Raw genomic sequence first — 18,440 nt, 5'->3', positions numbered from 1 at the left:
TTCACATAGCCATAGTTCCATTCCTTCCTCCATAGCCTGGTGATCATAATAGTTCAGAGCATGGACTCTGGAGCCAGGTTGGCTTCAAATCTCTCAGCTCTGCTGCCTACAAGTGCCCTTGGGTGATTTCTTCACCTTTGTTTCCTTATCTGTATAATGGGTTGGTTCCTTCATAGGATAAGTGTGAAAATTAAAAGGTCTAGTATTTGGAAAGTACCTAGAACAATGTAGCGCCTATCAGGTGCTGCAGAATTGTGTGATGATGAGTAAAGCATTCCACATTCTCAGCAAGAGCTTCCCTGGGCTCTCTGACTCTGCAGCCTCCCACCCTCCCTGACCCCCTTTTCCTGCCTTTTTTTTGTGTCATTAGGAGTCCCACCATCTGACATGAAATATACTGTCTGTCTTCCCCACCTAGAAGAATGTAGCTAGCTGTATGAGCTCTTGGCTGAATCACTAAAAGTCTTTTGGCCTTATTTGCCTCATTGCCCACAAATCGGGGAGCTTTGTCTATTTTCTTCTTGGCTCTTTCCCTAGACCAGTGCCAGGCACGGAGCAGGTGCTCAGTAACTATTTGTTGAATGAATGAATGAATGAGTGAATGAAGATCATTATTTGTATTATTCTCCATACTGCTACTGTGACCCCTGGGGTGTCCTCTGCCCAGCCCCTTCAAAGGTGAAGGTCCCTTCCCCCACTGACTCCCTCCACCCTGTGTGCCCCCGCAGAGGAAGGCGAATACTTCCTGAAGGTGCTGATCCCCAGCTACGCGGCGGGCTCCATCATTGGCAAGGGCGGGCAGACCATCGTGCAGCTGCAGAAGGAGACGGGAGCCACCATCAAGCTCTCCAAGTCCAAAGACTTCTACCCCGGTGAGCCCTGGCCCAGGTCTCTGCCCTAGGCCTCTCCACCCTTTCTCCCTTTCTCCCTCCCATCTGGGCCCTAGATGAGAGGGAAGGGCTGCCCGAAGGACAGTGACAGTGGTGGGGAGGGGGCCTCCCCTCCCCCTAAGGGGACAGAGCTGCCCCAGCCTGAGGGGCCTGGCCGAGCAGATGGGGGTGGGGGCAGGGCAAGACAATAGGCCTGCTGCATATTCATGAGCTCATTTGCATGATGCGCTGGCAGATGTATCTCTTCCCACACACCTGCCCCCTCTGGTCAGTTGGAGGAGCGAGGGTGGGGAGGGAGGCAGGTGTCAGGGCATCCCTCCTGACTTGGGGGCCCAGCCAGCCATGTTCCACACACGTGCCCCCCCTTGGATTTCTGTCACCCCCTCCTGCCCAGTCTCACTGGTTTTCTCCTGTCTCAGTGTCATTCTGTATGTGTCTCCTTGTTCTGTTTCCGACTTGTCATCTCTTGCGCCCTCCACCTCTCTCTGCCTCTTGCCCCTCTGTCTGCCTCTCTGTCCATCTCTCCTGCTCTGTTTGGATATCCCCCATCTCTTCTCCTCTTCATCTGTCCTCTGCTTTCCCTCTCCCTCACCTCCTCTTTCCCCTTTTGTCTTCTCTCTCCCCATCCTTTCCTTCCCTCCACCTCTTACAGTGTCGCATTTTTTCTTTCCTCCTCTCTCTGAACCCTGTCCAGTCATCTATTCAACCAATACCTACTAGTCCCCTCTCACTGGGGTCCTTCTCTGCTGACATCACCCATTTCTTTCTGCCTCTGCTCATCTGTGTCTCCCTTCCTGTGCCTCTTTTTCCCCCCAAATCTCAGCTCCCTTTTGTTTTTTCCTTCCCTTCCTCCAAGCCCCAGTCCCTTTTCTGCCTCTCCCCCACTCCGTCTTTCTCCCCCAACCATAAATTTTCCAAGGCCCCTCCACTCTCTCTATTCCCCCTAAAATCTCTCACCACTCCCAAGACCAATGCCCAACAAGCTTCGACATCTAGGACTCCAGCGAAGGCCTCCTGAATTGCATCTTTGGCCGAGTGCTGGTTCTAGTTCATCCTTAATCCCCTTGGATTTTTTAGGTCAAACACCAGAGCTGGAGCCCAGGGTCAGTACACGCTCATTCTCTCTCTCTTTCTCTCTCTCTCTCTCTTCTTTCCTCCTCTCTCTCTCTCTCTCTCTCTCCACCACACATCCTCCTCCCCAGCCTCCCATCTCACTAAGCAGCTTTGGCAAGAGGTTTAGAGAAAAATCGACTGAACCGGGCACACCTCCTCCTTTTGTCTTCCACCCTGGCCCAGTTTTTCCCCACTCCCCTGTAGCCCACAAGATAGGGATAAGACCTCTGTTTAGAATGTTCCTCTGAGGACACTTGGTCCCTTGTTCCTGGATAACACTCTGTGGCATGAGACATGTTGTCTCCTCAACCCAATGACACCTCCCACAGGCAGCCAGGAGACCTAGAAGGTGGGACAGACATTGGTCCTACCAGGTCAAGCAGTATTCAGACAAGCAGCAGAAACCAGTGTCTGTCCTCAGCCCCCAGACACATAGTCAGTCCCCATCCCCACTCCTGGTATGGAACTTCCAGATCACAGAGCATGAGCTGGCAGCTGACTCAGAGATACAGGACATAGCCCCCTCCATCCTAGCCCTGTCCCCAGGACTTCCCAGGACCCCACAGGAATGCAGGGAATGGAAGCGCTACTGCAGGAAACAAAAAAGCATTTCCCTCCACTCCTGGCTTGACACCCTTTCATTCATTCATTCATTCATTCATTCAACACACATTCTCTGAGCACTTCCCCTGTGCCGGCCCTGTGCTGGACAGAGATGGGGACAGTAGCAGTGGCTGAAATGTCCCAGCCTTGCTTCCTCAGTTCTCACATCCCAGTCGGGGAGGCTGACCTCACACCAGTGATGACCCAGAGTGCTCAGGTCTGGGACAGGGAAGTCCCAAGTTGGAGGGACTGGAGCCCAGGTAGCACAAAGGACCCAGCCCAGAGAGGTCAGGAAGAGCTCCCTAGAAGAGACGACTGGAGCAGTAAAGAAGAATGGGAGAGACAAAGTGCAGAGAAGTGTGCTCCAGGAAGACAAAACGGCAGACTCAGAGGCCACTAGGTAGTGTGGGCAGTGTAGCCAAAGCCGAGAGGACGTGTGAGAAGTGACCATGGAGAAACTGAAGGGGTGCTCTGGGTATAGTAGGTTCACATGCACGCGCATGCACACACACACGCTCTTTCACACACATACACATATACACTCAAATACACATTCACACACACGCTTGCACTCACACATGCACACATACATATATTCACACACATTTTGACACACACACACGTACACACATCCTCACACACATACACGTACTCACACACACTTTCACACACCCACACTCACACTGGCACACACACATACACTCACACTGGCACACCACACACACACGTTCACACATACACACAAACACACACACTCATACACCTATACACACATTCACTCACACACACATACACACACACACACTGCACTTGTGTGTCTACTACGTGAAATAACCTACCTGGCACTTAACCCCAAGGAAAGGGCAGAGCACACAGAGGGCCTCCCCACCTTGGTGATGGATCCCCAAGCCCTAGATTCAATCCATCCAGGTCATATATGGAGCAACTAAGATGCAGAAAAAGGCAGGTACCTTGCCAAGGGCCACACAGACTCCAGTGTGCCAGCGTAGGGATAGAAAACTCCCTCTGATGTTGAATGTTTGCATGAAGCTTTGGACCCTAACTGCTGAAGAAAAGCACACACACACACACACACACACACACACACACTTTTTATTTTTACTTATTTATTTTGGGACAGAATCTTGCTCTGTTACGAAGGCCAGAGTGCTCTGTTGCCCAGGCTGGAGTGCAGTGGCATGATCGTGGCTTGCTGCAACCTCGACCTCCAGGGCTCAGGTGATTCTCCCACCTCAGCCTCCTGAGTAGCTGGAACTACAGGTGTGCACCACCAGGCCCGGCTAATTTTGGGGGGGTTGTTTTTGTTTTGGGGTTTTTTGAGACAGCGTTTTACTTTTATTGCCAAGGCTGAAGTGCAATGGCACAATCTCAGCTGACTGCAACCTCCATCTCCTGAGTTCAAGCTATTCTCCTGCCTCAGCCTCCCGAGTAGCTGGGATTACAGGTGTCCGTCACCATGCCTGGCTAATTTTTTGTATTTTTAGTAGAGACAGGGTTTTGCCATGTTAGCCATGCTGGTCTCGAACTCCTGATTTCAGGTGATCCACTCGCCTCAGCCTTGCAAAGTGCTGGGAGGTGAGCCACCACACCTGACCTGTATATTTTTTTTGTAAAGATGGGGTCTCGCTATGTTGCCCAGGCATGTCTTGAACTCCTGAGCTCAAGCCCTCCATCTGCCTCGGCTTCCCAAAGTGATGGGATTGCAGGCATGAGCCACTGTGCCCCACCACACACACTTTTAAAAACATGTTTATAGATTTATAACATACTTGTATCAAAGTCCAAACTCTTGAGTGACTACTTAATACATTCATACATATTCTTTTTTAGTATCAAAAATACGAAAACAAAACTATTGTCATTTTATGCCTCCCTCTAAGACACACACATAGAGCTGATCACTCCATGCACCCCAAATTTAGCAGAATGCACAGACTCTGAAGCCAGACACCTGGGTTCAAAACCCTGAACATTCACTACCATCTGAGTGAACTTGAACAAATCTTGAGCCCTCTCTTGCTTCAGTGTCCTTAGCAGGGAATCAGGGACTATATGAAGTAGAAATATTGCCTACTTCATATATTAAGTGAACACGTATATATAAAGTGCTTTAGCCAGGCATGGTGGCTCACATCTGTAATCCCAACACTTTAGGAGGCTGAGATGGGTGGATCATTTGAGGCCAGCCTGGCCAACCTGGTGAAACCCCATCTATACAAAAAATACAAAAATTAGACCGGTGTGGTGGCGCACACCTGTAATCCCAGCTACTCAGGAGGCTGAAGCAGGAGAATCACTGGAACTGGGAGGCGGAGGTTGCAGCGATCCGAGATTGTACCACTGCCCTGCCGCCTGGGTGAGAGAGCCGAGACTCTTGTCTCAGAAAAATAAAAATAAAAAAGTACTTAGAATGGTACCTGACACTTGGGTTGTATAAGGGTCAGCTGTTATTATTAGATACTTTTGGGGCTTAACCGAATCCCCCCTCAAAGTCCCTGTGGGTCCCCTTATAAGAACTACGAGGGGATGGGAGGTTAAAGACTTCTGAGTTGGAAGGAAGCTTTACAGAGATGCAAACCCTCGGCCAGCTCTTCCTGGGGCATCCACCTCTCTCTACCCCGCCTCCCAGTTCCCACCCCAACCCACACCCTTTCCTATTTACACCAGACGGAGGCAGACTGCAGGCTGACTCACCCTTGGCTCAGACCAAGCCATTGTTCTGGGGTGGCGGGGTATTAAGAGTGAGGAACATGACCCAAAGTGGGTGGGGGATGTCAGCTACACAAGTGACCCACAGACAGTGACGCCCAGACACATGGCGAGGCTGGCCTGCCAGACTGGGAAACGGCAGTTGAGGAGTCAGGGTAGTGGCAACGGCGTGCTGCACTGAAGTGCCACCAGACACTGACACACACCCCAGGTATCCCAGACACACAGGCACATGGCACACACTCAAGATCCCTTGTTGTTTTTTTTTTTTTTTTTTTGAGATGGAATCTTGCTCTGTCACCAGGCTGGAGTGCAGCGGCATGATCTTGGTTCACTGCAACCTCCGCCTTCCGGGTTCAAGCGATTTTCCTGCCCCAGCCTCCTGAGTAGCTGGGACTACAGGTGCGCACCACCACAACGAGCTATTTTTTGTATTTGTAGTAGAGACGGGGTTTCACCATGTTGGCCAGGATGATCTCAATCTCTTGACCTTGTGATCTGCCCGCCTCAGCCTCCAAAAGTGCTGGGATTACAGGCTTGAGCCACTGTGCCCAGCCACACTCAAGATCTTTTGCCTTCTCAGGGGCAGGATCCCCTTCAGGGAGAGAGACACACACACTCGCACTCCACACATCACACATATCCTGGCTCACCCAGGCATACCTATTCTCATAGAGATCGGTCAAGTTTTCTTTGTCTCACTGTAATTAGTTCACACGCTCAGACACGCACATACACAAACACACCAGTCATCCAAAAAGTCCTACAATCCTGAGTCTACCTGTCTGTCTCTTTCTCTCCTTCTGATGTTCACACACACCAATCCTAGGGTTTTGCCTGTCTCCTACACACACACACACACACACACACACACACATACACATCATCCAAATAGTCTTAGAAACATCCAGAAGTGTGTCCGTCTCTTTCACTTTCACAAACACACGTACACACACAGATGCAGACACACACACACTGCCATCCAGTCTCAAAGTGGTATATATCTATTGTGCAGCCTCAATGCCACTTTGTGAGACTCTTTTGTTTCTTTCTCTCAAACTCTCACATACACTCAGCTCTGTCTCACAAAGAGTCTACATAACCTTGATCATCAAAGCGACACCAAAGTCTGTCCCACACACAAGGGCACACAAACATCTTCACTGGAATCACTGTGTTACATGGTCTGTTTATAAGGCAGTCTCGCACTTTACCTTCTACAAACACAGATTAGGATCATCTAGCCAGTCCTGCCCAAACACACACACACACACACCACACCACTCACCAGCCTCGCAGACACACACTAGTCACAGTGTCACCCAGAGTCTCTCCCACACACGTATCTTAACACCCCCCCAGTTTCTCTCTTCCCCATTCCCCCCCACCCAACACACTCATGCAGAAATGAGAAGGATGCCCAGGACAGAGCCATAGCCAGTATCTGGAGAATCTCCAGGAAAGACACCCACTCACCTCCCTCCCCAGTTCCTTGGTCCCTACTCCTTCAAGAGTAGTCTTTGACCCACCCTGCTCTCCCCTGTCCACACCCCTGCCCTCCCCCACCCCTCAGCCCTCCATCTGGTGGGCTCAGACAGGCACTCAGGCCTCTCCCCTGCCTCCCCCATCCCCCAGCTCTTCCCCCATCCTCTCCAAAAAGCCCAGAGGCCGACGCTGCAGGCTTTCAGGGGTTGCCATGACAACAGGGCCTCGTCCCTCGTCCCCCTGGGGGTGGGCTGAGGACCCGGCCAGCCAGACCGATAAGGGGGTTCCAGTTACTGTGGCAACCGTTGCAGGCCTGAGCTCTCTGCTTCCAGAAGGGGAGGGGAGCGGAGTGAGTGAATGGTTGCCAAAGCAACCGGGGAGCCACAAGAACTGAGAAGAGGCAGCTGAGCCCTGTCTCCCCTGCCCCGGGCTGCTGTGGGCATCGCAAAACACTTAAGCATCTTTCTTCCATCCCTAGAGGTTGTTTTAGGGGAGGGAGATGAAATGCAGATTTTAAAACAGGATTCCACTCATTCTCCCAGCTACCCATCATGGCCTGGGAGCCCCCCAGGCTCACCGTGTGATGTCAGGTCCACTCTCTGGACCTCAACTTTACCCTTCCATTAAATGGGGCCTGTCTCTCAGGAATGCCCCCATTCCTGTCTGATGAGTGTGCCCTTTCTCTCCCTTGCTCAACAGGAACCACAGAGCGGGTATGCCTAGTACAGGGCACGGCAGAGGCCTTGAATGCTGTGCACAGCTTTATTGCCGAGAAGGTCCGAGAAATCCCACAAGCGATGACCAAGCCTGAGGTGGTCAACATCCTTCAACCCCAAACCACGATGAACCCCGACAGAGCCAAGCAGGTCAGCTGGGGCAGAGACTGGGTTACTGTAAAGCTGGTGACATTCACGAAGAAACATTCCTCCCACACCACTGCATTACTATGAGGTTCAATGGGACAAAGCTGATAAAAACCTCATCAGTCAAAGACCACACGGCAGTGGTTAGTATTATTCTTAGGGAGTAAGCTCTAATAGTGTAGAAAAGACTCCAGACCACTTGGAATGGGCTTGATTCAGAGAGGCAGTGAAGATCTGGGAGAATGTGGCCTGATCCCCTACTGATTGATCCTTCCTTCCTAGGATTCTCTAGTTCCGCTTCTCCCTTCCACCTCATCCCATTGTCTCGCTGAACGACCTGCCTCCCACTTCCTGTTATCACCGGAAGTTACCTCAGTGACAGCTCAGCCACATCCAGAAGAGTGTAATTACAAATGGCCTCTCATCCTCCTTCCTTCCATAATTAACGTTTGGGGGTAGACGTGGTGTTTCATTAACGAGAGAGGAGGTGGGTTCCTCTTCTACACAGCCCTCTCCAGAAAGGAATGGAAGAGGGAGGGTAGCGCCCCTCCGTTGCCTCGGTTACGGGGAAGCGGTGGCTAGGGGCGTGACAGGGAGTGGCCAATCGCTTCCCGGGCCTCTCCGGTTCCGTGACGACGGTGCGCCCCGGGCAGGTGGGTGCCCATCAAAGCCCCGGGCCGCCGAGGTCTGGACCCGGAAGTGGGTAAAGGAACGGGAACGCGGGGCTGGTTCCCATTTTCTCTCACGTTCCCACCCCCCTGTGCTTGCGTACCCCATTGCGTGCAATGGGGCGAAAACCCCTAGGCTGGCCGGACTGCGCCTTGCGAGGGCTCCTTAACGTCTACCTAGAGGCAGACAGGAGAGAGGGCGTCGTTAAAAGGAATCTAGAATTCTTGAGTCCTGACGTTGCCTGAGGTGAAGCAGACCACGAGCCTGAGTTTCCCCAAGCTCTTGGGGAAACAGTGGGCGGAGAACCCTGGAGGAGCGTTGCAGGGTGGAGAGCTCCCCAAAAAAAGACAGCGGGTTTGGGGCGTGGATCGCGGCCGCTGTCCTTGGTGCTGAAGCGACTCCGCTCCTCGCTCCCCGACAGGTTTCTCCCTAATCCCTTCCCACCAGCAGGGCACAAGTTATCCACAGTTTAGAGGGAGGTGAGGGCATTGCCTCTTCCCTCTGCCTTGGTCGTGGCCACAAGGGACTCAGGGTTCATCAGGAGTTTGTGAATGTTGCAGGGAAAAATGGGGTCAGCACCATCTGTGCCTGAGCCTTCCACCGCCTCCCCCCTAATCCACAGGAGCTCTGAAACAGTGGAGTCTAAAGGTTATAGAACCACGATTTATTTTCTGCCTTGTTACTCGAGCGTTCCAAAGACTGAGATCACAGCTGAAGACTCAGGCTCGGGGCTCTGTTGCTGAGTTGAATGCTTCTCCGTACAGTACTTTCTTCCTGTGTGACCTTGAGCAAGTGACTTTGATTTCTCCATGCCTCGTTTTTCTCATCTGTAAAATGAGATTCATTATGGTGCCTCCTTAAGTAAGAGTGGTGGTTAGTGTTCGTTGATGTTTGAAAAGCACATAGCTTGTGTGTGTAATGCATAGAAAGTAAGCCCAAAGAATGTTCTCTGTTGTTATTGTTATGAGATTTTTGAGTCAGGAAACAGGTCTCCTTCTTTTCTGCCTTGGACTTGCTCTGTTACTCAGAGCCCTTTTCCTTCTCTAGGCCTCAGTTTCTCTTTTATTACAGTACAGTGGCTGGGCCAAACCAAGGATTACAAATTACAAATTAAATAACTAAAGTATTCAAAAAGGGAACAAAATGCTTGAGGATTGTTACTCTCTGGAAAGGGTATGCCATCTTTAAAGGTAGAGGCTGCCACTCAACTCCACCCAATTCTTGCACTTTGGGAACATGGACGTAGTGCTACCACGTCTTCCAAATTTTTCAAAAGAAGCCAGACATTTTTAGATCACCTGACTTTAAAATGTTGACTCTGGTTTTTTCATTTATTAATATATATTTGTCTGAGACAGAGTCTCATTCTGTCATCAGGCTGGGGTGCATGGTGTGATCTAGGCTCATAGCAGCCTTGACCTCCCAGGCTCAAGCAATCATCCCACCTCACTGCCTCAGCCCACTGAATAGCTGGAACTAGAGGTGCACACGAACATGCCTGGCTAATTTTTGTGTTGGTTTTTGTTTGTTTGTTCGTTTTTTATTTTTTTGAGATGGAGTTTCGCTCTTGTTGCCTAGGATGGAGTACAATGGCATGGTCTTGGCACACTGAAACCTCCGCCTGCCGGGCTCAAATGATTCTCCTGCCTCAACCTCCCAAGTAGCTGGAATTACAGGCTTCTGTTACCATGCCTGGCTAATTTTTAGTAGAGACGGGGTTTGACCATGTTGGCCAGGCTGGTCTTGAACTCCTGAACATAGGTCATCTACCCACCTCGGCCTCCCAAAGTGCTGGGATTACAGGTGTGAGCCACTGCGCCCATCCCTTAGCTAATTTTTGTATTTTTTATAGAGACAAGGTTTTACCATGTTGCCCAGGCTCGTGTCAAACTCCTGGACTCAAGCAATCCACCCACCTTGGCTTCCCAGAGGGCTGGGATTGCAGGCATGAGCCATTGCACTAGGCCAACTCTGTTTTAAAACACTATGAAGGTAAAATATATATATATATATATGGCTGTAGCCTGACTGGGGCCTGAAGATCACCAGATTGCCACCTCTGGGTTACACCAGTGGTTGGTTCTCAGCCCTAGCTGATATCTGAGTCCTCTGGGTAACTTAAAATGCAGATTCATGGGTCCTAGCCCAGAACCACTGAATCAATATTTCCGGTAAGGCTTAGGAATCTGAGCATGGACTCTGGCCTGGGATCAGATCCTGACTCTACTGCTCACAACCTGTGAAAGAACTTATACAAGTTCTTTCTTTGTGCCTCTATTTCCCAATCTAGAAAATGCGGTAATAATAACACCTTTCTTAGGGTTGTGGTGGAACCCAGATAAGTTACGGCATTAAACTGTGTTAGCTGTTGATGCTGCTTTTTTGTTATTGGTGGTAGTAGCAGTAGTGGTAGCAGTAGTGGTAGTTGAAAATTTCCATGGGCTTGCAAATCACTGGGGCAGACGGTCTGTGGTCCTTCTGGCTCTAAAACGTCAACAGTTCTATGGCTCTGTGATTCCAAGATTCTAAGCATGTTTTATCTAAGATTCTAAGCATGTTTTATCTAAGATTCTAAGCATGTTTTATCTAAGATTCTAAGCATGTTTTATCTAAGATTCTAAGCATGTTTTATCTAAGATTCTAAGCATGTTTTATCTAAGATTCTAAGCATGTTTTATCTAAGATTCTAAGCATGTTTTATCTAAGATTCTACGGTTCTGATGTCCTGGGATTCCAACATTCTGCAAGTCTGCACCTGCGGATCTTTCTAAGATGCTGTGGTTCTAGAATTCAGGGTCTACTATGAAGGCAGCTGCCACTGTCTTAGGGCTTCCCATGTGCTAGGCACTGGGCATCACTTTAGTCATTGAAAGTTTCCAATAACAGACCGGGAGTAGTAGCTCACACCTGTAATCCCAACACTTTGAAAGGCCGAGGCGGATGGATCACCTGAGGTCAGGAGTTCTAGTCCAGCATGGCCAACATGGCAAAAACCCCTTCTCTACTAAAAATACAAAAAAATTGCTTGTTCTACCACACCCTAAGAAAGGTGTTATTATTACCCCATTTTCTAGAAAAATTGCTGGGCATGGTGGCGCACGCCTGTAGTCTCAGCTACTTAAGAGGCTGAAGCAAGAGAATCCCTTGATCCTGGGAGGCAGAGGTTGCCATGAACCGAGATCATGCCCCTGCACCGATCATGCCTGGGTGACAGAGCAAGACTCCGTCTTAAAAAAAAAAAAAGAGAGAAAGGAGAAGGTTTCCAATAATAATATAGGGTAGGTGTGGTTATGCTAATGCTGGAGATGAAAAAGGTGAGGCACAGAGAGGTGAAGACATTTGCCTAAGGTCACACAGTTACTAAAGAACAAATTAGGAGGCTGGATGTAGTGGTTCACACCTGTAATCCCAGCACCTTGGGAGGCCGAGGCGGGTGGATTACTTGAGGCCAGGAGTTCAAGACCAGTTTGGCCAACATGGTGAAACCCCATCTCTACTAAAAATATGAAAATTAGCTGGGCATGGTGGCAGGCACCTGTAATCCCAGCTTACTCCAGAGGCTGAGGCAGGAGAACCACTTGAACCTGGGAGGTGGAAGTTGCAGTGAGTCAAGATCACACCATTGCACTCCAGCCTGGTTGACAGAGCAAGATTTTGTCTAAAAAAAAAAAAAAAAAAAAAGCCAAAAACAAAAACCTAAGACTTGGACCTTGCTGTGTTGTAAAAGCAGCAACCCTGCTGACTAAGTGGCTACCAGAGAGCAGGCTGCCAGTGTCTCACGGAATATTTGCAGAGATTGTTTGGATCAGGAATGGTATGTCCATTTACAGATAGGGAAAAAGAGGCTCTGCGAAGTAAAGGGACTTTTATAGGCCGCCATCTAGGAGATGGAAGAGGTGGGAATTTTCTTCAAACCGAACTTTGCTGGGCAAGGTGGCTCATGCTGTAATCCCAGCAATTTGGGAGGCCAAGGCGGGCAGATCACCTGAGGTCAGGAGTTCGAGACCAGCCTGACAAACATGGAGAAACCCCATCTCTATTAAAAAATAAAATAAATAATTTTTTTTTAAAAACCTAACTTTATTTTTCCCATATGATTAACCCCTTATACTCAAACCTTTTCTTGGCTAATTTATCCTTCCTCCACTGCTCTAAAATACTGCATCACAGACGAAATACCATATTACTCCTGGTTCTGGCTGTGAACATGCCGTTCCATCCCTTTGATTTGTCAGGCTGTTGGTTTTTTCTGGTGATTTAAAAAAAAAAAAAAAAACAGCTCTGTTGAGATTTAATTTGCATACTATAAACTTTACTGTTTAGAAGTATACAGTTCAGTAGTTTTGTTGTATGTTCACAGAGTTGTACATCAATTACCATCTAATTCCAGAACATTTTCATCACGCCAAAAAGAAACCCCGTGCCCATCGGCAGTCAGTCACCATTCCCCCAGATCCTAATTTCAGCCTCTTCCAGCTACTAATCTACTTTTGGTCTCTGTGGATTTGCCTATTCTGGATCTTTTATATAAATAGAATCGTATAATATATGGTCTTTTGTGTCTGGCTTTCTTCACTTAACCTAATGCTTTCGAGATTTATCTATATTGTAGCATGTGTCAAAACGTTACTACTTTTTATAGCCAAACAATGTTTCATTGTATGGATAGACCACATTTTGCTTGTCTGTTCATCAGTTGATAGACATTTGGGTTGTTCCTCCCTTTGTTTTGTCGGTTTGTTTGTTGTTTGTTTGAGACAGGGTCTTGCTCTATCACTCAAGCTGGAGTACAGTGGTGTGATCTTGGCTCACTGCAACCTCTGCCTCCCGGGTTCAAGCAGTTCTCTGCCTCAGCCTCCCGAATAGTTGGGATTACAGGCACCCACCACCATACCAGGCTAAATTTTGTATTTTTAGTAGAGGCGGGGTTTCACCATCTTGGCCAGGCTGGTCTTGAACTCCTGACCTCATGATCCATCCACCTCGGCCTCCCAAAATACTAGGATTACAGGTGTGAGCCACCGTGCCCAGCTGTTTCTATTTAAGCTATGATGAGTCATGCTTCTGAACATTCATGTACAAATTTTTTTAGATATATGTTTCCAGCTCTCTGGAAGATACCTAGGGTGGAATTGTTGAGACATATGATAAATCTATGTTCAACTTTTTGAAGGACTGCCAGACTGTTTGCCATAATAGCTGTACCACAGATGAGGGATTTAGGTCCAGCTCCATCCATGGGGATAACAATGACAATAATCATTTACTGAGTGCTTCTATGGGCATATGTTAATTGCACACATGTATGATGCCCTATGCTTGGCACACAGTAGGTGCTCAGCACATGTTGCTTATTTGAATGAATGGATGATGACATCGCCCACAGGGCCAAGCAGAAACATGGGGACTGAGGTGTAATCTGCCAATGGTAGCAGTTGTGAGTCACCTGAAGGACACAGCTCACACTCAGTTCCAGCTACTTGTGGTTGTGCTTGGATTTCAAGCTCACCATTTCATGCATAAGCTCAATTAAGCCTCATAATAGTCCTATGGAGGAAGTCTGAATATCCCTGTTTTACAAATGAGAAAACTGATTCTCAAAGAGGTTAGGTCCCTTGCCCAGCATCGGTGGGAAAGCCAGGATTTAAACCCAAGCAGGTGACTCCACAGTCTAAGGCAGCTCTTTGGGAATTTGTATGCACAGACTTCAAATGGGTAGCCTGACTCATACATTGCATTGTTTATACTACACAGTGGTCCTTAGACATTTTGAAGAGGTTGCCAACATTTAAAAACTAGAATGCTCGGCCGGGTGTGGTGGCTCACCCCTATAATCCCAGCACTTTGGGAGGCCGAGGCAGGTGGATCATGAGGTCAAGAGATCGAGACCATCCTGGTCAACATGGTGAAACCCCGTCTCTACTAAAAATACAAAAATTAGCTGGGCATGGTGGTACATGCCTGTAGTCCCAGCTACTCGGGAGGCTGAGGCAGGATAGTTGCTTGAACCCAGAAGGCGGAGGTTGCGGTGAGCCGAGATCATGCCATTGCACTTCAGTCTGGGTAACAACAACGAAACTCCATCTCAAAAAAAAAAAACTAGAATGCTTCACATTTTGCAAATCAGCATCTAGAAAATGCCCTTCAGGCTGAGTTTGGCGGCCCAGTTGCACAGTGCTCTACCACTCTCCACCACCACCAGGTGAGATACACCTGCTGCCTCCACCCATTCCCCTTTCTGCTTGGGCCTGTGGGCATGCCATCCTTCAGTCTTCATCCGTCTATTTATTCTCCCACCCTTTGCTGAGTATCTACTGCGTTCCAGGCACTTTTCTAGGCACTGAAAACCCAGTAGTAACAATGCAGACAAAAATCTCTAACTTCATGGATTTGAAATTCTTTTACAGAGAAACACAAAATAAACAGGGAGAAAAGTAAAATATAGAGGATGTTAGAGAGTGAAAAATACTATGAAGAAAAATAAAGCAGAGAAGAGGAAAAGGGAATGTTAGGGCATAGATTTTTTTTCCTGTTTATTTTGAAAACATTTAAGGATAGTCCCTATACACTGAGCTTAGATTCACCAGTTGTTAACATTTGTGCATGCATGAACACATGCATATGCATGTGTGTACACACGCACACACACACAATTTTTGTCTTGTGATTTGTTTTTCTGATCCATCTGAAAATAAGTTGTAGACCTCATGATTCCGTTTTTTTGAGTGGAGTGCAGAGGCGCAATCTTGGCTCACTGTACCTTCTGCCTCCTGAGTTCAAGCGATTCTCCTGCCTCAGCCTACCAAGTAACTGGGAATGTAGACGTGCATGCCGTCACGCCTGGCTAATTTTTTTATTTTTAGCAGAGACAGGGTTTCACCATGTTGGTGAGGTTGGTCTCAAACTCCTGAGCTCAAGTGATCTGCACGCCTGGGCCTCCCAAAGTGCTGAGATTACAGGCGTGAGCCACTATGCCCGGATTTTTTTTTTTTTTTACTCCTACATTCCTTAACATGTGTCTTCCAAGGACAGTCTCCTACATTATTGTATTACCAGCATCATACCTAAGAACAAAAACAAACAAAAATGCTAATTCTATACTATTATCTCATTGGAAAGTCCATATTCAAATTGCCCTAAGTATCTTCTATAGCTATAGAGGATTTTTCAATCCAAGATTCAGTCAACATTCATGCTTTGTATTTAGTTGTTACACTGCATTATTCTCTTTTACCCTAAAATAGAGGAAGAATTTTTTTTCTTATACTTCCAAACACTTACAAACCAGAAGATTCTTTTTCCTTTTGCTTTTTTCTTTTGAGACAAGGTCTGGCTCTATCACTTTATTTTGATTGATTGATTGATTTGACACAGTCTTACTCTGTCTCCCAGGCTGGAGTACAGTAATGCCATTTCAGCTCACTGCAACCTCCGCCTCTTGGGCTCAGGCCGCCCTCCCACCTCAGCCTCCCGAGTAGCTGGGACTACAGACATGCACCACCATGCCCAGTTAATTTTTGTACTTTTTATAGAGACCAAGTTTTGCCATGCTGCCCAGGTGGTCTCAAACTTGCAATCTGACCCCTTCAGACTCTCAGAGTGCTGGGATTACAGGCATGAGCCACCATGCCCGGATTTTTTTTTTTTTGAGACGGAGTCTTACTCTGTTACCCAAGGTGGAGTGCAGTTGCCTGACCTCGGATCACTTGAGAATTGCTTGAACATGGGAGGTGGGGGTTGCAGTGAGCCAAGATGGTGCCACTGCACTCCAGCCTGGGAGACAGAGTAAGACTGGGTCAAATCAATCAATCAATCAAAATAAAGTCAGGGAGACCAACAGGGAACAAAACATGGACAGCTCTGTCACAGCAATACCCGCTTTCTCCTACAAATACTTTGTCATGTCCACTTTACTCTCTGAAACACTATTGATATAATACATATATAGAGATATGTAAGCTCATATGGCTTTTTGACAGCTTTATTGAGAAATAATTCACATACATCCAACTCACCCATTTAAAGTATATGGCTCTAGGCCTAGTATGGGGGCTCATGCCTGTTATCCCAGCACTTTAGGAGGCCGAGGCAGGAGGATCACTTGAGCCCAGGAGTACAAGGCTGCAGTGAGCTCTGACTGCACCACTGCACTCCAGCCTGTATCAGAGCAAGACCCTGTCTATTAAAAAAAAAAGAAACATAAAATGCATGATAAGTAAAGTGTACAGCTCAATGGCTTTTATTATATCCACATAGTACACCTGTTGCCATAATCTGTTTTGGAATGTTTGCATTGCCTCCAAAATAAATCATTTTTTTCCTTCTTCGTTTAGAGGCAGGGCCTTGCACTATCACCCAGGCTGGAGTGGTGTCACCTATTACAGCTCACTGCAACCTCGAACTGCTGGGCTCAAGTAATCCCTTAGCCTCCTGAGTAGCTGAGACTACAGGTGCACACCACTGCATCCAGTTAATTTAGTTCTCTATTTTGTAGAATGGGGGTTCACCATCTTGCCCAGGCTGATCTCTAACTCCTGGGCTCAAGCAATCCTCTGGTTTCTGTCTCCCAAAATACTAGGATTACAGGCATCAGCCACCAAGCCTGGCCTCCAAAAGAAATCTCGATTGCCTTAGCTAGGACTCCTCAATCCCTCATCTCAACTCCTCCTCTCCCCATCCCCAGGCCACCACAGATAAACTTTCTGTGTCTATAGATTTGCCTATTCTGGACATTTCTGTAAAGGGAATCATACAGTATTTGGTCAACCATCAAAACTATCTAATTCCAGAACTTTTTACCCCAAAAGAGACCCTATACCTGTAGGCAGTCAACCCCAATCTCCTTCCTCCCATTCCCTGGCAACCACAAATCTACTTTTTGGCTCTGTGGATTTACATATTCTGGACATTTATGTAAATGAACTCAGATGTAGTCTTTTGTGACTGGCTTCTTTGCCTCGGTATAATGTTTTCTAGATTCATCCATGCTAGAGCATGTATCCGTACTTTGTTCAATCAGTTTACTGCCAAATATTTCATTGTATGGATATACTGTTTTATTTATCCCATGAGATGTTTTAAAATAAAGAAGAAATAAAAGGAAGGTGCTTTGTTGTAATACAAGATGAATTTTATTACTTTTTTTGTTTGTTTGTTGTTTTTGAGACAGGGTCTGCTCGGTTGCCCAGACTGGAGTACAGTGACACAGTCACAGCTCACTGCAGCCTCAGCCTCCTGGGCTCACGTGATCCTCTCACCTCAGCTTCCCAAGTAGCTGGGACCACAGGCAGATGCCACCACACCTGGCTAATTTTTGTATTTTTGCTAGAGACAGGGTTTCGTTATGAGGCCCAGGCTGGTCTTGAACTCCTGGGCTCAAGTGATCCAGCCTGCCTCAGAGTCTGGATTAGGTGTGAGTCACTGTGCCTGGCCAAGGCAAATTTTAATATATAAATAAATACTTGGTTGGGACCACAATAGAAGAAATAACAAATTAGGCAGCTGCTTACACCTAAGCATAGCTAAGTGAGACAACTGCCAAGTGTAAAGTGATCCAGAGTATAATACTGGACACTAAGTTTTCTAAAATGATGAAAACTCTTAGTAAAGTACAGAGCAAAACAAAGCACAATCCACTCTTGATTTGCTGGTAGTTGCACTCCCGGAAATTTCAGTAGCCCTTAAAACCGTGCAAACAATACTTAGTACCTTGGTACTTACATGTATCATGGGGTTGGGCTCTGAGCTCAGAGTTTTTTTGTTTGTTTGGTTTTTGGTTTTGGGGGTTTTTGTTTGTTTTTTGTTTTTTTGAAATAGTGTCTAATTGTGTCAGTTGGGTTCTGGGCTCAGAGATTTTTTTTTTTTTTTTTTTGAGACAGGGTCTCATTGTGTTGCCTAGGTTGAAGTGCAGTGGTACAATTATGGCTCACCACAGCCTCCACCTCCCAGGCTCAAGTGATCCTCCCATCTCAGCCTCCTGAATAGCTAGTACTACAGGCATGTGCCACCACACCAGCTAATGCTTTTATTTATTTATTTTTTTGTAGAGATGGGGTTGTGCCATGCTGCCCAGGCTGCTCTCCAACTC

At 47.5% G+C, this 18,440-nt stretch overlaps 1 protein-coding gene across 2 annotated transcripts in view; it reads left to right on the top strand.

The window, feature by feature from the left end:
- The window catches only part of NOVA2 (NOVA alternative splicing regulator 2), a 40,425-nt gene that overhangs the window by 12,234 nt on the left and 9,751 nt on the right, over window positions 1-18,440 (top strand). For both annotated transcript variants that reach the window (XM_008988254.5, XM_035283846.3), the window contains exons 2-3: window positions 729-872; window positions 7,521-7,687. In XM_008988254.5, the coding sequence (XP_008986502.3) occupies window positions 729-872; window positions 7,521-7,687 (311 nt within the window). The remainder of the gene's footprint in view (window positions 1-728; window positions 873-7,520; window positions 7,688-18,440) is intronic.

The sequence above is a fragment of the Callithrix jacchus genome, chromosome 22 (assembly GCF_049354715.1).
Source record: "Callithrix jacchus isolate 240 chromosome 22, calJac240_pri, whole genome shotgun sequence".
Classification (NCBI taxonomy): domain Eukaryota; kingdom Metazoa; phylum Chordata; class Mammalia; order Primates; family Cebidae; genus Callithrix; species Callithrix jacchus.
The sequence above is the reverse complement of the archived record's forward strand: the minus strand, read 5'-3'. Positions and strand labels throughout refer to the sequence as shown.